The 22,214-nt window shown below is 43.3% G+C and overlaps 1 protein-coding gene across 4 annotated transcripts in view; it reads right to left on the reverse strand.

Moving 5' to 3' along the window:
- Positions 1–21,982, reverse strand: part of LOC106568846 (paired box protein Pax-3) — a 35,510-nt gene extending 13,528 nt beyond the window's left edge. For 2 of the 4 annotated variants that reach the window (XM_045694012.1, XM_014139573.2), the window contains exons 1-5: positions 21,561–21,982; positions 20,665–20,900; positions 20,134–20,260; positions 19,593–19,739; positions 1,783–1,982 (exon numbers count right to left, since the gene is read on the reverse strand). In XM_045694012.1, coding sequence (XP_045549968.1) covers positions 1,783–1,982; positions 19,593–19,739; positions 20,134–20,260; positions 20,665–20,900; positions 21,561–21,645 — 795 coding nt within the window. In that variant the 5' untranslated portion in view covers positions 21,646–21,982. Of the gene's footprint in view, positions 1–1,782; positions 1,983–19,592; positions 19,740–20,133; positions 20,264–20,664; positions 20,901–21,560 lie in introns of all 4 variants that reach the window. The other 2 variants (XM_014139572.2, XM_014139571.2) reach the window with 1 other exon arrangement.
- Between the last annotated feature and the right edge of the window lie 232 nt (positions 21,983–22,214).

A 22,214-nucleotide genomic window follows, 5' to 3' on the forward strand; every position in this document is an offset into this window, starting at 1 on the left:
CTTTGTCCTCATGTGCAGTTGCAAACCGTAGTCTGGATTTTTTATGCTGGTTTTAGAGCACTGGCTTCTTCCTTGCTGAGCGGCCTTTCAGGCTATGTCGATATAGGACTCGTCTTACTGTGGATATAGATACTTTTGTACCTGTTTCCTCCAGCATCTTCACAAGGTCCTTTGCTGTTGTTCTGGGATTGATTTGCACTTTTCGCACCAAAGTACGTTCATCTCTAGGAGACAGAACACGTCTCCTTCCTGAGCGGTATAACGGCTGCGTCGTCCCATGGTATTTATACTTGCGTACTATTGTTTGTACAGATGAACGTGGTACCTTCAGGCGTTTGGAAATTGCTCCCAAGGAAGAACCAGACTTGTGGAGGTCTACAATTTTTTTCTAGGGTCTTGGCTGATTTATTTTTAATTTCCCATGATGTCAAGCAAAGAGGCACTGAGTTTGAAGGTAGGCCTTGAAATACATCCACAGGTACACCTCCAATTGACTCAAATGTTGTTAATTAGCCTATCAGAAGCTTCTAAAGCCATTACATAATTTTCTGGAATTTTACAAGTTGTTTAAAGGTACAGTCAACTTAGTGTATGTAAACTTCTGACCCACTGGAATTGGGATACAGTCTGTAAACAATTGTTGGAAAAATTACTTGTGTCATGCACAAAGTAGATGTCCTAACCGACTTGCCAAAACTATAGTTTGTTAACAAGAAATTTGTGGAGTGATTGAAAAACGAGTTTTAATGACTCCAACCTAAGTGTATGTAAACTTCCAACTTCAACTGTACTTAGAAATAATTTGAACACTGCAAATTGACATCAAGAATCCCTAGCAGTAGTTGACAAAAACAAAATAATTTCAAATCTGTATCCCACTTGGATACGATGACATACAGTATGCCTCTCTATTTATGCATGGGGATTTTGGGGAACAGATTTCCTCAATTAAAATCACTTTGAGCTGATTTCCTGTGGATTTTACAGTCTTTTATGTCCAACACTGAAAATGATATACAAATGTATATATTATTCTTTGTATTTTTTTGTTTTGAACACTTGGGGGCCTAAACAAAATCACCAGCCCATGGGTCGCCTGTTGGGGATCCCTGACAAACCCATAAACCAATGAAATCACTTTAATGGCTTAATAAAAAATCTCTAATTCTGGCTTATTTTTAGTTGCTTTTTATAGATATATTTTTACAAAAGATGTCAAAAAAGGAAACTTTTATAACTGAGAATACAGTGGGGCCTGTGTTTATGTGTGTGTGTGTGTGTGTGTGTGTGTGTGTGTGTGTGTGTGTGTGTGTGTGTGTGTGTGTGTGTGTGTGTGTGTGTGTGTGTGTGTGTGTGTGTGTGTGTACAGCTGACTCATGTGACTGATGTCTGGAGGGGGTGAATGGCACCATGCCAGGCCAGTTTAACACCCATATTGCACATATCCCCAGGAATCTCCAGCCCAGCAGATCACAGAGCAGTCACAGACTAGATTGGGCCCCTGGGACTGTGGACAAAGACCTCCAGAATGTGTGTGTGTATGGGGCGGCAGGGGTTAAAGACATCACAGTACAACTGGTGTCTGTGTGTGTGTGTGTGTGTGTGTGTGTGTGTGTGTGTGTGTGTGTGTGTGTGTGTGTGTGTGTGTGTGTGTGTGTGTGTGTGTGTGTGTGTGTGTGTGTGTGTGTGTCTGAGCATGTCTGCATGCCTGCTTGCCCATGTTTGGGTACTTGTGTGTGTATGTCTGCATCCTTGCCTGTGTGTGTATTGGTCTTCACTAACCTGAACTCTGGCTTCTGTGAGTTTGGCCCTCTGAGCTAGCTCTTCTCTGGTGTATATATCAGGGTAGTGTGTTCTTTCAAAGGCTCTCTCCAGCTCCTCCAGCTGCTCAGCTGAGAAGGTGGTCCTACTGCGACGCTGTTTCCTCTTTAGTGGCAGGCCCGGCTCGGAGTCCACGTCCGAACCCTCGTCTGAGTGGCTGGCTGCAAACACGTAACAGATAATGGTTATTCTGATTGGCCGGTTAGAAAAAGGAAACAGGAAAGCTGGTATCTTGAATGGAGGAGGGGGGGCAACAAAATGTATTTCTAAAACTTGGAATGTAAAGTAAACCCTTGACCTTGACCTAGAGAGACACACAGAAGCAACAGGTGTCAAAGACTAGGGATAAATCCTACAATGTAATGTAATGACTAGGGCCCAGAATTTGACCTGGGTAGCTCCTGCGGTCAGGGAATAATATATCTAGTTCTCACCCACTATGATGTGACCTTAGGGCTTTCACAGGGTGGGATCACTTTCAATTGATCCTCAACACCCCCTTCTAAACTCCACACAGGCCCCAGTGGATCCTAAGGTGATCAAAAGAGAGCCCAGAGAGAGCAGTAGTCTGTTTAAACATGGGTTAAAGGAGTCGTAATACCTGTAGGGCAAAGTAGGATATCGCCATTTTGGATGAAAAATGTATTCCAGATTGTGTATTTTATCTGTTTGCTCATTTGAGGGCTTCTGGACAGAGTGACAGAGACAGAAGGGACAGAAGGACAGAGGGACAGAAAGACAAAGGGACAGAGGGATATCGAGAGAGACAGAGGGACAGAAGAATATAGAGAAAGACGGGCGGATGGACAGACGGACAGACGGACAGACGGACAGACGGACAGACAGACAGACAGACAGACAGACAGACAGACAGACAGACAGACAGACAGACAGACAGACAGACAGACGGACAGACAGACGGACAGACAGACGGACAGACGGACAGAGGGACAGACAGACAGAACAGACAGACAGACGGACGGACGGACGGACAGACGGGGATATAGAGACAGACAAACAGATGGACAGATGGACAGAGGGACAGAAGAATATAGAGACAGACAGACATATAGAGAGATATAGAAACAGACAGACAGAGGGACAGAGGGATATAGAGGCAGACAGACAGAGAGATGGAGAGGGCTTTTAAGGCCTAATTCAGCAGAAGAGTGGTGAATGAAGGCTTGAGGCTGGGAGACTGAAGGACTAAAGCAGCGTATGGGGGGAGGCTAGCTGTCTATTAAATAATGATTAGGGTCCTCAAACTAGCGTGACAGCCACCCATTGTCCACCATTACGTGTCTGCAATGCACTCGTCACACACACACACACACACACACATAAACGTATACACACACATGCATCTGTCTGCTGTGTCTAGGACCTCTGATTTCACGCGTTGCTTTTTCTCTATAACAATGTTTCCAATGCAGATGGCTACAGACAGAAAGGGTTAAATTCCATTCCCTTGAGCTCTTTGCCTGAGGGACCTTCTAATCATGAAGTCTGACAGAAGGTGGGACAAAGCTTTAAATAGGGGTCTGTCTGAGTCTGTGCTCGTATGTCTCATAGACCCAAACATCCACCTAAAAGCAGAGGCAAATCCAGTTCTATTGTAATGATAGTATTACCCATACCAAGACCACCTCATGTCTCTCAGTGAGGCATCAGAGAGGAGGAAAGAGGTGGAGGAGAAAGAGAGAGAATATGGTGTGGATGCATGGTTAATGGAGGTAACCTCTCCTCTACGCTTCTCCTCTCCTCTGCTCTCTCTTTCTCCTCCCTCTCTCCTCTCTCTCTTCAGCTCTCCCTCTCTCCTCTCTCTCTCCTCTCCTCTCCTCTCCAGATTTAGGTTTAATTAAAAGTAGAGAGCCAAGCAGGCAGGGGAGCGGGGCTCCCATCTCTCCCGTCTCCTCGGTGCCAGCCTCTGGAGCCGAACAGGAAATGCTTGTGCTGGTTGCCAGTGAGAGCCCATCCAGGCATTACACAGGGATTTGAGCTCTGGGAATTCTGCTGTGGCTCCGGAACGCCGAAACAAGATTCCAACGCAGGGAAGAGCTCTTTATTAGATTCAGACCAGGGGCACCGGACAGAGGATTGAGAGCAGAGAGGCTCATGGGAGATTTGTTGGACGTGAAGAGTAAATATCCATCAGGGCAGAAAGTTTTGAGCCATGATTTGGAATACTGGTCTGGCTGGGACGTTTGTGTTACTTTGAGAGCAATGTTGAGAAGAGGTATGGACACAGCATCAACCCTAACTGAAAAACTGATCAAGTATAGTAAATCATTTTTATCTGCAGTGAATTTTACATGAATTTGGGATGCTATTATGTCCTAAACTATCAAATAGTCTCAAATTCTGCCCCAAAATTATTCTGCCCCAAAAGCAACTACACTTGTTACTCAAAACATTCACAAAACAAGAAACGGATTAATTAAGCGAAAAACAAGATAAAGACCAAACAAAGCGATAAACAAATACATTGCCATTTAAAGGAAAGAAGAAAGAGAGAAAATGAGACAGAAAGAGAGCTGAAAACAAGCTGAGAAGAACTGAGAGAAAAGAAGGAGACCGAAAGAAAGCTGAAAACGAGCTGAGAAGAGCTGAGAGAAAAGCTCCCCAGCAGCACTGTATCATGTTAACTGCAGGGTGGGGGTGGAGCTCTCTCTCTCTCTCTCTCTCTCTCTCTCTCTCTCTCTCTCTCTCTCTCTCTCTCTCTCTCTCTCTCTCTCTCTCTATTATTAGTAACTGCGCGAAAACACTCCATCACGGCCTCTACTTTAATGAAAAATGACAGTGTTACTTTTGTCATCCTTTTGGCCCTCTTTCTCTCTCGTTCTCTCCATCTCCTTCTCTCCATCTCTTTCTCTCCATCTCTCTCTTTGGGAGTGCTATGGCCCGGGTTCCTTTGTATGGCGGAGGGGAAAGGCCTGTGGCAGGGCTCTATTGGGCTGATTTCCACGCTCCATCTGTAGAATCCATCAGGGCTGCCCCGGCCCGCATTCAGGGCCCTGTCACCTGCCCAGCAGGGGAGTGAGGGAATGGGGGTCTGGATGGGTGAGCGAGGCAAGGGGGGTGGTGGGGGCACAAAGAGGGCCAGAGAGGGGCCACTGGGGGCTGTAGAGGGGCACAGCAGGGGAGCGTCTCCCCCCCCCGATCCCTCCCACCTTCCATCTATAGCCAGAGGGGCATGGGGGTTGGTGGGGGCATGGGGGTTGTAGAGTTGAGAAGATGAGGGGGGTGGGGGTAACTGAGATGGGAGCTGAATGCACCTGGAGAAGATAGACAGAGGTGAAGGGGTGCTACGGAGGGAACGAGAGAGAGAGAGAGAGAGAAGACGTAAAAGTGGGGTTGCTCGCTATTCTGCTCCACTCATTGTTAAAACTGTCCCTTCCACCACGTCCATTTCCATCATGCCACTTCCCTCTTCCTCCCGCCACAACCGCCCACGTTTGAGTTTGAGAATACCAACCCCGTTCCGATGCTGTGGCGGATCACAACGAGAGGGCAACATCGACGCAAATGCAGGAACCTAGAGCAACAGGATTCCCACACATTCCCATCAACAAACAGAAGAAGAGGATATTGAATACACAAAGAGACGCCTCGACCTCCTCACTTCAACACCCAAATCAAATGTTACACTGGAGCTAAAGCGCCAGGGTGCTGAAAATACAAAATACTCCACAGTTTGGCTGTGCCTCTGACAATAATCTAAATTAATGTAAAAGTTGATTATTTTCCCTGAGGAGGAAATTGGTTTTGCTGCTGAATTACCCTCTAAAATAGGCATTTAAACAAAGCAGGACCAATGTAACAGTGTAGGGTCTGTCCCTCTCTTCGCCCCAACCTGGGCTCGAACCAGGGACCCTTGCACACATCAACAACTGACACCCACCGAAGCATCGTTACCCATCGCGCCACAAAAGCCGCGGCCCTTGCAACGCAAGGGGAAACCCTACTTCAAGTCTCAGAGCGAGTGACGTCACTGATTGAAATGCTATTAGCGCGCACCACCGCTAACTAACTAGCCATTTCACATCGGTTACACCAGGACGTGTAAGGCCAGTAGATAAAGGATACATTGAATAAGGTTGACAGAGTGACACAGTAAGGATAGATAGATATATAGATTTCAACAGGTACGTAGATTGTGTTAGACAGTGCTTCCCTCTCAAGCATGAAACACACCGAGAATCTCACTGCCGATAGATACTTATCACAGTGGGAGGCCATTCCTTATTTTGCCAGAACAAAAGTTGTACCTGCTGTGTGCCAAACCGGTAGCGACGAACCTGACATTTCTACTTTTAGAATCGCAATGCACGTCAGTGGCCAACAACTTGACTTTGAGCCAATCAGAGAGAACGAATCCCCACGTGGGGGAGCCAACAGGAGTGACAACAAAAAAGAAAAAATAGGGCATGAGCCAGTCAAAATTAATATGCAATTTAGGCTATGGGATGGGAGCTAGCTAAGTGAACAGATGCAATGCACACAACACTAAATACTTCCTCCAAGCTAGCTAACCACTGTAGCTAATATTTACATTATAATTAAATCACAATGGATTAGTTTCCATGAAAAAACTGCCTGTGTTAGCTGCCGAGTTAGCGCAGTGTCCTTAGCTAACTAGCTAGGTTGTGCCAGCTAGCGAATATGCTAACATTAGCTAGATATTTCAACATGTGGCTATAGTCTGGCACTGGCAGTATGGGATTACGTATTCAATTGTTTCTTCGTCATCTTGCTAGGTAGTTATCTAGCTGTGGCCATCAAGTGCTTTCTACAAAATAGCAACATTAGCGAAGCTATCTAGCTTGTTAACATTGGAATCCAGACCATGAACTGAGCAACACATACGGACATGCATTGCCGAACAACGCTACTGCCACATTCTGGATTGGAGTATTTTAACAAGGCTGAGTGGCTGACGAATTCTAGGTCTTTGCTGTGTGAACACAAAAAGGGACTGACTGCCGACACTGTTCAGAGGTTCTGAGTACTGTCGGCAGGCAAACGTTTGACAATCCTAACGGTGTGTCTGAGCTTTTAAATAATTACAGTCTCGTAGATCGATGCATTGAGCTCTTTTTGGTTATAAAGCCCTCTTGCATAAACTTCCGCCGTACCTTACTAAATTGTTAACCTTCAGACGTATAAGTTACCAGGCCTGGAGTCAGGGATCCATTCAATCTCCACTGAGTCTGCTTTTTTTTTTTTTTTTTTTGCGCCTCTCATGTGGAATCCTCTCCAAAACTCCTTCAAGTTGGTGGAGTTGGTGCCTTTAGGCGGGCAATTCAGGCGGACATCAGAGGGCCTTTATACTGAAGAATATGTTTGTTTCATATCATTGTGTTTTGCTTTTCGAGTTTTGTGTTTCCTTTTCATGTATTGTGTAATGAATGCGTATGTAGATACAGTTGAAGTTGGAAGTTTACATACACTTATGTTGGAGTCATTGAAACTCGTTTTTCAACCACTCCACAAATTTCTTGTTAACAAACTATAGTTTTGGCAAGTCGGTTAGGACATCTACTTTGTGCATGACACAAGTAATTCTTCCAACAATTGTTTACAGACAGATTATTTCACTTATAATTCACTGTATCCCAATTCCAGTGGGTCAGAAGTTTACATACACTAAGTTGACTGTGCCTTTAAACAGCTTGGAAAATTCCAGAAAATGATGTCATGGCTTCAGAAGCTTCTGATAGGCTAATTGACATCATTTGAGTCAATTGGAGGTGTACCTGTGGATGTATTTCAAGGCCTACCTTCAAACTCAGTGCCTCTTTGCTTGACATCATGGGAAAATCAAAAGAAATCAGCCAAGACCTCAGAAAAAAAATTGTAGACCTCCACAAGTCGGGTTCATCCTTGGGAGCAATTTCCAAATGACTGAAGGTACCACGTTCATCTGTACAAACAATAGTACGCAAGTATAAATACCATGGTCCGTAATACCGCTCAGGAAGGAGACGTGTTCTGTCTCCTAGAGATGAACGTACTTTGGTGTGAAAAGTGCAAATCAATCCCAGAACAACAACAAAGGACCATGTGAAGATGCTGGAAGAAACAAGTACAAAAGTATCTATATCCACAGTAAAACAAGTCCCGCTCAGCAAGGAAAAGCCACTGCTCCAACACCGCCATAAAAAAGCCAGACTACGGTTTGCAGCTGCACATGGGGACAAAGATTGTACTTTTTGGAGAAATGTTCTCTGGTCTGATGAAACAAAAAATAGAACTGTTTGGCCATAATGACCATCGTTATATTTGGAGGAAAAAGGGGGAGGCTTGCAAGCCGAAGAACACCATCCCAACCGTGAAGCACGGGGGTGGCAGCATCATGTTGTGGGGGTGCTTTGCTGCAGGAGGGACTGGTGCACTTCACAAAATAGATGGCATCAGGAGGATGGAAAATTATGTGGAAATATTGAAGCAACATCTCAAGACATCAGTCAGGAAGTTAAAGCTTAGTCGCAAATGGGTCTTCCAAATGGACAATGACCACAAACATACTTCCAAAGTTGTGGCAAAATGGCTTAAGGACAACAAAGTCAAGGTATTGGAGTGGCCATCACAAAGCCCTGACCTCAATCCTATAGAAAATGTGTGGGCAGAACTGAAAAAGTGTGTGCGAGCAAGGAGGCCTACAAACCTGACTCAGTTACACCAGCTCTGTCAGGAGGAATGGGACAAAATTCACCCAACGTATTGTGGGAAGCTTGTGGAAGGCTACCCAAAACGTTTGACCCAAGTTAAACAATTTAAAGGCAATGCTACCAAATACTAATTGAGTGTAAACTTCTGACCCACTGGGAATGTGATGAAAGAAATAAAAGCTGAAATAAATCATTCTCTCTACTATTATTCTGACATCTCACATTCTTAAAATAAAGTGGTGATCCTAACTGACCTAAGACAGGGATTTTTTTTACTAGGATTAAATGTCAGGAATTGTGAAAAACTGAGTTTAAATGTATTTGGCTAAGGTGTATGTAAACTCCCGACTTCAACTGTATGTGTAGTGTAATTGTTGTGTATTGATGTGTATACAGGGCTCATCTGTGAAAGAGACCGTGGTCTCAGCATGACTCTCTTCTTAAATAAAGGTTAAAAAAAGTTGTATAAAAATGTATATGCTGTTCACACAGAAACCCGCGCTAACACATGCAGACACACGCCCACACCGATTTACAGAGGACTGACATTGCCAAAAGCACACACACAAACCTTAACTAAACGAAATGGTTCATGGATCCAGGAAGCAGACAGGCATGGCACACACACAGAGATGCGAACCGTCAGACTGTCGCTGTCCATTACAATCACCTCTAGCAGAACTGTATTTAACAGTAGAGGAAAACCTCCACACAGACCAGACCTCAAATAGGGACTGACTGGGCTTGTTGACTGTGTAGAGTCCAGTGGCCAAGACACACCCTGGCAAGCACTCCCTCTCCACCCTACTCTGAGATGTTAACACGAGGAGACACATAATACACAGACATAGTGGCTGACATACACACACAGAGAATCACGACTCGCCAATACACACACACACACACAAACACACACACACACACACGCAAAAACACCCGCACACATAGTCGCCAATACACACACACACAAACACACACACACACAGTCGACAATACACACTCTCTGATTTTGCAATCTCAGCATAAAGACGTAGAAAGAGAGAGGGAGAGAGGAAGAGAGGAAGAAAAAGAGGCAGATTGAAGGAGACTGATGGAGAAAGAGAAAAGAGATAGAGAAAGAGCCAGAAGGACTGAGCCGGAGAGAAGGAGAGAATCCAGAAAGAGACAGAAAGCAACAGACAAAGAGAGATACAGTAGGTCTAAATAGAGAGGAAGGGTTTAGAGAGAGGGCCATATGGGGCCGTTTATGACGGGGCTGGTCGTAGGGCCGTGCGGCCCTTCCTCTAGGGGCTCTTAATAGAGAGGGTAATTGAGCGGCTGACATGTGTTCCCCTGCACCCAAAACAAAAGGCAGAAGAGACAAATTAACTAGTTATTTGCACAGGGAAGTAGATCTGGCCCTTTCAGAGAGCAGGACTGGATGGCCGACTCACTGAATAAAACAGTACATCATCGCCATGGAGGCGTGACAGGGAAAAGCTAGGGCTAGACCCAGCAGATGCACACAGGGTATAATGGTTAACTGACAGCTTATGGCCCCAGCTGGAGTTAACAGTGTGGTGAGAAAAGGAGGAGAAAGAGGGGAGGATGGTGAGGAAGAGGGGAGTGGGGCCTGGCTCTCACTTGACTTGCTAAGGAGCCCCCAGGAGTCTGTTGCAGCTGCCTGGGAATGAGGGAGGAAGGGACGAAGGAGGAGGCATGGAGCAGGGATGGAGGGCGAGAGAGCGAGAGAGAGAGAGAGAGAGAGAGCGCGTTTGGAGAGCGGGCTGCAGAGATCACACACAAAGAGAGTCGGCGATATGACGTTAAAAAGATGTATCACTCTCTAATATAGCTGAAGTGGCAAAAAGCCCCAAACGGCCCTGTGCAGGGCATTATGTGGACCCAGTGTGGGGCATCTTATTATTTAGTTCCAGTGGGGTGGAGTGAGGTGACAGTTTCACGGTGGCATTGCCACCCCCAGAGAAGAGACAAAGCAGTGGCACAGCACCCATGCAGGGCCACATGAACAGGCCAGTCTGTCACACGCTCTCCCCCCCCCACCCCCCAGCACCGACCCACCCCGGCCCAGCCGCCCAAGCCACCCGCTCCCCAGGTGCATAATGGGCCTTGTGGGCCTACTCTCATAATCTCACACCAAGCAACCACCAGCATCATTCCAATTCACTTTAGCTTTACACATCCATGCAATAATATCAGAAAAACCATAAGATTCCTATAATATTGGATGTCTATGTAATATGTTCTATAGCCCAGAGAAATAGAACGGGAGTCCATTAGCTGTCATGGTGAACTAAACATTATTCTAACCTTCTCTTCCTGAGGAGGAGATAGTTTTAACAGGCAGTGACCCTAAGTCGCCCTCTGACCCTGCCAAACTACACCCCCATGTACTGTCATAAAGGGGAGGGGGGCAGGAGAGGAGCGGAGGTGGGCTGCTGACCCCTTTACAGGCCAACATCACCCCTCCACAAAAACTTCATAGGCAGTGAACGGCCAGAGAGTTCAACCACCGTGGCATTCCTCAGTTTCTCTTCTTTTCCATAACACATTATCTAGGCTGTGATGTGTCTTTCTTTCTGTTTCTCCTTTTACTGGTTAGTCGGTCTGTCCTGGTTTCTTTATTTTAACGTTCTGATATTTTTTGATTTTTTTTAGGCGTATCTCATAGTGCTTGGATAATGTTTGCGTCTAATCGAGATGCACAAAGACGCGAAAACAAAAGCAGACCTTTTTCTTTTGCTCTTTTCCGTGAGAAAACACAGCTAAAAAGAGCAACGAAATGACTCTACCGTGTCCATTCCATTCTGCGCCGAACTAAACCGCTCTTAAAAAATAATAAAGAAGCAAGGCTAAACCAAGTTAAGTGATTGACAACGCTGTCTGGCTTTACTCAATTAACTATCTCATTGTATCGAAACCTTTTTTGCCAGAACTCCCCCCCGACCTCATTCTCTCCAAACTCCTTTATCCTCCACCATCACAGAGTTTTGCTTAGCTAATACTTCCAAGGAAATAGAGCGTTCTCCTTGACCTTCTATTGGCCACTCTTCTCATCTCTCTTCTTCTCTCTTTCTCTTTCAGCCACTTCAAACTGTCTCTCTGGACAGTGGGGAGAATGTGACGGGAGTCCATCAGCGACGAGAGGCAGGCCCAGGGCAGGACCCCGCTCCCTCACTTCAAAGTTGGCCTGCATTCATTAATTGTCCTTTGAATTAATATCACAGTCCTCACAATGCGGGTGCCAGCACAGAAAGAGGATTTAATGAAGCATAGAGCCTGTATTCACTTGCAGATAAACCAGTGTGGATTTTCTTGAGAGAGAGTCTTGAGAGTGATGCTTTGACATAGGCTGAAGTAAATGTGGTGTGTATAGCCAGGGTGAGAGGAGATAAATAAGGGAGTGAATAGGGAGGGGGATGCTTTTGAATGCGCCGCTAACATACACTACATGAGCAAAAGTATGTGGACACCTGCTCGTCGAACATCTCATTCCAAAATCATGGGCATTAATATGGAGTTGGTCCCTCCTTTGCTGCTATAACAGCCTCCACTCTTCTGGGAAGGCTTTCCACTAGATGTTGGAACATTGCTATGGGGACTTGATTCCATTCAGCCATAAGAGCATTAGTGAGGTCGGGCACTGATGTTGGGCGATAAGGCCTGACTCGGTGTCGGTGTTCCAATTCATCCCAAAGATGTTCGGTGGGGTTGAGGTCAGGGTTCTGTGCAGGCCAGTTAAGTTGTTCCACACTGATCTCGACAAAGCATTTCTGTATGGACCTCACTTTGTGCACAGGGGCATTGTCATGCTGAACACAGGAAAGGGCCTAGCCCAAACTTTTGCCACAAAGTTGGAAGCACAGAATCGTCTAGAATGTCATTGTATGCTGTAGCATTAAGATTTCCCTTCACTGGAACTAAGAGGCTTAGCCCGAACCATGAAGAACAGCCCCAGACCATTATTCCTCCTCCACCAAACTTTACAGTTGGCACTGTGCATTGGGGCAGGTAGCATTCTCCTAGCATCCGCCAAATCCAGATTTGTATGTCGGACTGCCAGTTGGTGAAGCATGATTCATCACTCCAAAGAATGCGTTTCCACTGCTCCAGAATCAAATGGCGGCAAACTTTACAACACTCCAGCAGACGCTTGGCATGGTGCGGCTGCTCTGCCATGGAACTCCATTTCATGAAGCTCCCGACGAACAGTAATTGTGCTCACGTTGCTTCCAGAGGCAGTTTGGAACTCAGTAGTGAGTGTTGCAACCGAGGACAGACGATTTTTACGTGCTATGAGCTTCAGCACTCAGCGGTCCTGTTTTGTGAGCTTGTGTGGCCTACCACTTCGCGGCTGAAACATTGTTGCTCCAAGACGTTTCCACTTAACAGCACTTACAGTTGACCGGGGCAGCTGCAGCAGGGCAGAAATTTGACAAACTGACTTGTTGGAAAGGTGGCATCCTATGACAGTGCCACGTTGAAAGTCACTGAGCATTTCAGTAAAGCCATTCTATTGCCAATGTTTCTCTATGGAAATTGCATGGCTGTGTGCTAATTTTATACACCTGTCAGCAACGGATGTGGCTGAAATTACTGAATCCACTAATTTTAAGGGGTGTCCATATACTTTTGTATATATACACTACCATTCAAAAGTTTGGGGTCGCTTAGAAATGTCCTTGTTTTTGAAAGAAAAGCTATTTTTTTGTCCATTAAAATAACATCAAATTGATCAGAAATACAGTGTAGACATTGTTCATGTTGTAAATGACTATTGTAGCTGGAAATGGCTGATTTGTAATAGAATATCTTCATTGGCGTACAGAGGACCATTATCAGCAACCATCACTCCTGTGTTCCAATGACACGTTGTGTTAGCTAATCCAAGTTTATCATTTTAAAAGGCTAATTGATCATCAGAAAACTATTTTGCAATTATGTTAGCACAGCTGAAAACTGTTGTTCTGATTAAAGAAGCAATAAAACTGGCCTTCTTTAGATTTGTTGAGTATCTGGAGCATCAGCATTTGTGGGTTCGATTACAGGCTCAAAATGGCCAGAAACAAATAACTTTCTTTTGAAACTCGTCATTCTATTCTTGTTCTGAGAAATGAAGGTTATTCCTTGCAAGAAATTGCCAAGAAACTGAAGATCTCGTACATTGCTGTGTACTACTCCCTTCACAGAACAGCACAAACTGGCTCTAACCAGAATAGAAAGAGGAGTGGGATGCCCCGGTGCACAACTAAGCAAGAGGACAAGTACATTAGAGTGTCTAGTTTGAGAAACAGATGCCTCACAAGTCCTCAACTGGCAGCTTCATGAAATAGTACCCGCAAAACACCAGTCTCAACGTCAACAGTGAAGAGGTGTCTCCGGGATGCTAGCCTTGTAGGCAGAGTTCCTCTGTCCAGTGTCTGTGTTCTTTTGCCCATCTTGATCTTTTATTTTTATTGGCTAGTCTGAGATATTACTTTTTCTTTGCATCTCTGCCTAGAAGGCCAGCATCCCGGAGTCGCCTCTTCACTGTTGATGTTGAGACTGGTGTTTTACGGGTACAACTTAATGAAGCTGCCAGTTGAGGACTTGTGAGCCGTCTGTTTCTCAAACTAGACACTCTAATGTACTTTTCCTCTTGCTCAGTTGTGCACTGGGGCCTCCCACTCCTGTTTCTATTCTGGTTAGAGCCAGTTTGCACTGTTCTGTGAAAGAAGTAGTACACAGCGTTGTACTTCAGTTTCTTGACAATTTCTTGCAAGGAATAGCCTTCATTTCTCAGAACAAGAATAGACTGACGAGTTTCAGAAGAAAGTTATTTGTTTCTGGCCATTTTGAGCCTGTAATCGAACCCACAAATGCTGATGCTCCAGATACTCAACAAGTCTAAAGAAGGCCAGTTTTATTGCTTCTTTAATCAGAACAACAGTTTTCAGCTGTGCTAACATAATTGCAAAAGGGTTTTCTAATGATCAATTAGCCTTTTAAAATGATAAACTTGGATTAGCTAACACAACATGTCATTGGAACACAGGAGTGATGGTTGCTGATAATGGGCCTCTGTACATCAATGTAGATATTCCATTACAAATCAGCCGTTTCCAGCTACAATTGTTATTTACAACATTAACAATGTCTAAACTGTATTTCTGATCAATTTGATGTTATTATAATGGACAAAAAAATTGCTTTTCTTTAAAAAACAAGGACATTTCTAAGTGACCCCAAACCCCTAAAGTGTAAATTCTCTAAGTATGCTAGACAGGAGAATCAGGACGTCGCTTACTTAATAGCTGAGCTTACGATTTTATAAAATGGTTCGTAGCAAACGACAACACACTACAGAAGTAAAAAATAAGCTACAACTTCGAAAAAGTGAACTTTCATTTTAACTTGATCCAAAAAACACCAGGAAACATTCAAGTGGAAAAAGTCAAGACCAAACACATAAGTTCATCAAAAATGTGTATGACACTAAACTGCCTCTATGTTTGACTACTTGTGATGACACCAAACACCAAATGATCTGGGATACATAATTTATTAATCTATTGGTGTTAATAAAAACTCTCAGCCCTGAATGAATTCTGATTACTCCATCCAACATTAATCTCCTGGAAAGAGTTGCTATATTCCAGGTATTGTGAATTTGGAGTTCTGGTGTGGCATACTGTAACAATACAGTTCCACTGGCCAAGTTAAGTTGGGTTTATATAAGTAGTAATAACCCAGGCAGGGAGACAGCCAGTGATCGCACACAGAGTCAAGAACCAGCTATTTCTCTTCTCTATCCCAGTGCCTGGATTTCTCTACTGCTCTGCCTGGAGGCAGAGATGGAAAGTAGTCGGTAGAAAACATTCCACTGGTCGCTATGAGGCACTGTTGTTTGTTATGACTGGAGATAGTCTCTCTCTCTCCATCTCTCAATCCCTCTGCTTCACTAAGATAGCGTAAAAACGCACGGACCGCTGACAAATATACAACGTTATAGAAAATCAATGTCTCTCTTCCCGAAAGGTTTCCGCTGTTGTGTCTGAGGGGGGTATTGGTGTGTTCCTGACATGGTCGGCTATTACTGACAGAGTGAGAGACATGCGTTTATTGACATTTCTGAATGCCCTGGGAGAAAAGACATTATGAAACATTCTAATTGGTTTATAGGGTTTGTGTATATACACTAATCTTAGTGGTCATTGATATGATTCCCTATAGATTTAGCTTCAACCGAATGATTGCAGAGTTTGCATATTACGGTCTATGCCTGCCACGTTTAAAAATGGCTCTCACTTTTTTCTGTTTCTCTGTTCTCTCTCTTTCCCTCTACTCTTTCTCTCTCCCCTCTCTCTCCTCTCTCTCCAAACTCTCTCAGTCCATGCCAAAGTAGTGGGGAGCCAGTTTTCCCACTTTATTTACACAAACAAAGTCCTACTCAGTTTCTTTGACAAAAGCAGCTAAATCTTTCATGTTTTGTCAGCACTTGATTCCTCCTGTCCCCCTGGCTATTTGCCTGCCTCAGGACAATGGAGCCAGGAGAATGGGAGCAGATTTTGTGAATGTGCCTCAATGAAACCAATTATTACATGTTGACTGCGTTCACCATGGCAGATTTGAAAGAACTGGGCTTATTCAATTTGGCACCGCGGGATTCCCTTTCAAGATAAGTTATCCCTTTGACTGTTTGTATTTCTGAGCTTTTCTTTTTCTCCCCCTCCCTCCCTCGTCCCCCCCTCAACCCCCCCCCCCCATTGTCATAAATGGAATCTGCAAGAGTAGGCTACTCCTCTTTCATGACTTTGGTTATTTTAATTAGCTAAATGAGGCTAAAGGGGTGTCCGTTGGTGTTATAGTCATATACAGAGGAAGGTGGTGTCATTCATTAGGAGGCAGTTAATGTGCCAGTATTTATTGATTAATTAACATGAAACCATTCATTCAGTTTAGGAGGCCACTTCCATGCCGGTATCCTTTATGGAATTTGCTCATGCAAGATTGACAAGGTTGAGCACTTTCTGCAGACAATTTTTGAACCAAATGAATGTGTTCATACTAATAGAAAGTATTTACTATGTCCCCAATTTCTGTTATTTATTTTTTAACTACTGTTAAATAATTGGTCAATCACCATAATATTCTTAATTATATATAAATAATCGAATTTATTCATTTAACATTTTGCTTCCCCTGAACTCAACTATTCCTCTTAAACAGGAAGTGCAATCGTTTAACGTTAGATTCATTTCCTGATTAAAAGCGCGACATTTACCATTTGCTTGGGGGCATCCTTTTCCCAGAATGCTCTAGGTGCCCTGTAATGTCATGCAGATCTAGTAGTAGCTACCTGGTCCCAGTATAGCTACTTTATCCCACTGAACTCAACGGTGGACTTTTCCCAGACAAATAAATCAAAATAGAGCAGCTTTGATCTCTGCACTTAAGGGTAGCCAACAATGGAGGCCGTGGAGAAAGAGGCAGAGAGGAACAGTCCTCTCTCTCCTGCAACAATAGCCTCTACAAACACCTACTTAATCAATATTTGGCCAGAAGACACCCTCTCCATACCCAAGACAGCCTTTTCACATTCTAATGAAGAGCTTTAAAGGAAAAAGAAAACAACAAGATCAACTACTTCCACAGACACACACAAGAGGATAAGATAATTACATATGGCCATTGCAGACTGAGGGAAAAGGGAAAGTAACCATTGGACTGTGTTTGAATTGGAATATAATTTGAGTAAACAACATCTCAGATATGCCATTGTCAACACTGGAGTTTGCTCTGAGCTAATGAGTTAATGTTGTCATGAATCATGAAGATGATTAGTCTGGCAATGTAACAAGGAGTCGAGGTACTGAATTAAAGGGAAAATACATAGAAGAATTCTTCCCAAAACACTCAGCTATATTTCTTGAATCTAAATAACACATAGAAACAACAACGTTAAGTCCATTCAAACGTTTGGCATATTTTAAAATAAATAGGCTGTAAATCATACTGTGATACATCTATAGGTCGTAATAACAATTTAACGTCACTTGTTGTGCACACTTGTTGCAACGTTTTATCATGCCTGGCTGTTCCTAACTTACAATATCTATATCCTAATCATAAGCCTATCTCCCAATATCTGCAAGCCTGTATAATCTATCTAAACAAGGCATCATCAGCACGAATAGATAACAGAGAAAATGGAGTGGAATAATATCAGGTATCGAAACACAATCATAATCAAAAGAGCACTATTGCATTTCCATAAATGGGCTATAGATTGAGGTGGACAAAGATACAAGCCTACAAATTTGTTCCAACCCCGCAGGAAAAATCTTAACCAAACTGGGAGAATACATTTCAAAAGGTTAACAAAGTAAATTGCCTATCCTGATCTGTATTCGCGATGCCTCGCCTGGAAAAGGGCAGGAAAGCGGCTATACATATGGCATGAATGCGCGCGCCCCGGGCGAAGAGGACTGGGCGGGCTTTGTCCCTAGATGAAAGTGGGAAGAAATAAAAGGTTTGAGTTTAATCTACTAGAAAGGGTTTACACTGCGATGACTGATGTAAGGAGTAGTAAGGAGTAGTAAGCAGACCATGCCTCCTGCGCAACGAGTCTAAACACATGAGTAAAAGAGCGATAAGAAAGGCCTAATCCTTTGAGGATGCATGGAAAATGTGTAAAAATAAAAAAAATGTTGAGTTCTTCAGATATGTATTTGCTATAAGTGAAAAGAATTGAATCTCCCCCCGAAAAAAATAAATAACAAACATGTAAAACAGGCAACGTGTCCCTTCCCAAACCTTGTTATGAACTTGGAATAGGCTTTGCTCACATTTCTAAAATTGTATGTTTAAAAAAGTCAGCTTCTGAAAGTATAGCCTACATTCCTGAAAAACCAACAGGTCACCAAGCAACAGGTGTTTGGGAAAAATCCAGGTCATAGGGAGAGATAGGATGCTGCCTCCTCTCTGAGTCTGAATAGCAAACCCATCTCTTGACGCTGAAAAAGTCTCCAAATGAACATTTTGTCGTTGAAAACGGCCATTTTCTCTCGGCGCGCAGTCTATAAAACCGGCCGGAGTTGCCCATTGGTGTTATCTGAATTATTCATCGCTCATTGCGGGTCCATAATGTCTTCTCCCAGCCTTTTGTCAGCGCATTTTTTCTCCCTTTCTCTACACATTTTGAAAAGCTTTGGCGTCTTTTTGTACACCACTGAGCCGCTTGCTATAGCAGGCCTTTGTGCGCCTGAAACCGAAGTGTGAGTCTCAATAGACTCTCGCGCCTTTGTCCGGCAAGTTCATCCTCAAGTGTCCGATTGTGTGCGGAGGAACCGTCTTTTTTATGGGGGACGGAACAGTTGGGCAAATGTTTGATCAACTTCATATGGAAACGTTTGCCTTTTGCAAAAGTTTCGGTTTAGTTTAAACTCAGGCATGCAACTCAAAATTCCATATTCATAAAGTTAGGCTAGGCCAATATTGCAGAAAACCACCAAAAGAGTTGTTATTTTCAAATGCTTAAATATTCGTTTTTTAAATTCAATATCTATCTCTTATCTGCACAGCAATCATTCCGCTTGACAAACCAACGACACAAAATGTTAAACGCAGAGTGACGCGTACAGAAAAATAATGTAGTAAACGATTTAGGTATTTAATTAAATAGTAATGGTCCATGATTATATATCCATTTATCAAATTATATGGGTATTTTAATTCACTTCTGCTTTTTTTTCTCTGCACATTATGTAGTCCGTACCCATCTGAATTTAGTGTAATATGCAGGTTATCTGCTAATTCAGCATCTTCAAGAGACAACAACACATTTTTCATATTCCCCATTTCTCCCAATTTTTACTGTCTCAAGAGGCCAACGAATTAACCGACTTTTAACAACTTCTAAACAACATCTCAACACATATTTTATCACAACCAAATATAGAAAATTGAGAGGAAAAGAAGCATTCCATACTTCTGAAATAAAATGAATTCTCTAAACCAAAATCGCAGACCTTGTCCAACAAGGAAACCGTGGCCTACAGTCCTGGGCCTACTCCACATCGCCAAAGCTTTGCACTGCTTTTGATTAAAACCATTACTCACATCTATCCCCGAGGATGCCGTCGATGCTGTGTTTCGCTCGTCTTTCGTTCTCTTCCAATTCCCTCTTCTGGATTTCATCATCGTCCTCCTCATCTTCTCCTCCAACTCCCCCGAATTTACAACGCATGATACGGCTGATTGAACTCACTTTGAAAGTAAATACATAAGTGATAAATGATAAATTGTTGGTAAAAAATCAAGCTTGAATTGATGAAAGTGCCAACATCCATATTGTCATAGCACCTGTTGATTGGTTTTCACCTCGCAATAATGTTTCACAATATTCTGTTTATATCTGGCAAACTTTTTCAAACTTTCAGAATGTTTACGGTTGTTGCGTTCAGTAGACCTATAGGCTATCCTCTCCTGCACTTTTTACTAGGCGTATGCAAACGTATAATACTATTGTAGGCTTATACGATTTTAGTTAAGTAGCGTACATTTACATGTTGGTCATTATGCTCTGGATAAGATAATTACAATATAATTTGGGGTTGTAGATCGTTAAGTTATAAATTATTTGTTAAAAAAATGTAAATACCTGAGGGGATGTTGTTTCTGTCGCAGATCCCGTCTTTGAGTAATTTATCCCTGATTTCCCAGCTGAACATGCCGGGGTTGTCTCTCTTGTATTCCTCGATCTTCTTGTCCACATCTGGGGTTGTTGTCTGCTTCAAGTGGCAAGGATGCAGAAAAAAATGTCATTAGGCCTATGATTGCTATTGCACATTGAATTTTTTAAATTTTTTAAATAAATTAGGCTACACCGTGCCTAATAGGCTATACAGTTCTGTTGAGTTTTATCTTTTACTTGATCGTTTTCAAAACCCATGTTTTGACAGTCTGTATTAATATGGTGCTAAAAGTGCGCATAAAATAAGGTCTTATAAATTAAATATGTATTCGGAATAATGAATAGCATATGACAATAAATTATACCATACAAAACTGTTAATTATTTTATATCATCCCCAATTACATGTATCCTGTTAGCGGCATGTTGAGGTGCAGCCCATTAAGTTGGGCTTGACAGAGACATTGCTGCTATACAGTCCGGTTCTAGGGCCCTCACCTTGGGTTTGCTGCCTCCGATGGACCCGGGCCTGATGGAGCCTGTCTCCTGGTACCGGCACAAGATTTTAGACACGCATCCATGGGAGACTCGGAGCTGGCGGGAGATGACACAGGGCCGGATGCCGTGGTGGGCCATCTCCACGATCTTGTGGCGGATGTGGTTGGGCAGGGGTCTGCCGTTGATAAACATCCCACCGAGCTGGTTCACCCGGCCCTGGCCTAACGGGGTAGAGACTGGACGGAGGGAACGCATTTCATTCAATAACAATAACTTCAACAACAAAAGTAAACCACAGCAGCAAAAAAAAAAGCCTAAACAATCAGGCCTATGTTTATTTATTTAACGTTGATTTATCCTATCTCAGTGAAAGGGGCTATATTTTCAAGAGAGACCTGTTGCAAGAAAATATATTAATAACATAACATTTGATCTCGGTCTTTTGCAAAATGTATAATTGTTCTTGTTATTACATAGGTTACACTTAATTGATGGTGCACAATGTAAATCAATATAAAATGTATAACAAGAGCATTGTTGATGTTTTGATATCAACTACTACTATTTCAATTCAATTGAACCAGGGATTGCTACAAACTGTTTATGGCTTAGTAGGCTAGTGTAGGCTACTTACAGTTTCCAATAGGCAGCCTACACATTTAGGGAATACTTCAACTTTGATTCACTTGTCAAAATGTTAGTTCATGTGTAGGCCTACTGTTAATTGTCTGTTAAAAGGCCACACTAAGAAAATGATTTATATATGAACAACAATTTTGCCGCTGTTCAAAGTTGACACAATATCAACACTTGCTTTCTGATTGAATCATTAACAAACAAACAAAATATTCCAATACGCAAGAAACATGCACTTGGTTCCATTTGCAATAGCCTACCTTCCAGAGAGTAGCCTCCCCGCGGGTAGTTTTGGTGTGGGTTCGGGCGCATCATCCTCGGTATGCCCCCCGCTAGTGCTGTCATGTCTCCTAAAACTCCGCCAACGATGCCTTGCTCTCGACCAAATCAACACCAACCCGTAAACTTCTGAAATATTCTGGAATCCACAAAAACGTATAGCTTAAAGGCCTACACGTTGGCTTCGATGGAGCAACAGGACAGCCTCCACGGGTTGCTTCGTCAAAATAACAACATGCAAGAAAAAACACAAGTTAAATCCTTGGAGAATGGTGCATTTGTCGATATCCAACGTGGAGTGTGAAAATATTGACAAAGCAATGTTTGCCTCTGTTGAAATTGAAGGCCGCTTAGTTGGAGTTGTTGTTGACACTTTATCTGAATTGAGAAGATGGGTGGAAGTGAAACATTTTATAAGTTGTTGCTCTCCTTTCTCCTCAGTCCTTCCAGGCCTCTGATTGGCTTAGAAGGCGAATCCCGGGGGCGCTGAGGGTGCATTTTGATTGGCCGACTGTTTTCTGTAGTGACCTCACGGGTTCAAGGCGTTGTGTCTTGAGTCTTGTGGTGCCCTCGAGCTTTTGCTTTCACAGAATCTGATCCACGATCAGCCCTCCAGTCATCAACTGTATAGGCTA

The sequence above is a fragment of the Salmo salar genome, chromosome ssa14 (genome assembly GCF_905237065.1).
Source record: "Salmo salar chromosome ssa14, Ssal_v3.1, whole genome shotgun sequence".
Taxonomy (NCBI): Eukaryota; Metazoa; Chordata; class Actinopteri; order Salmoniformes; family Salmonidae; genus Salmo; species Salmo salar.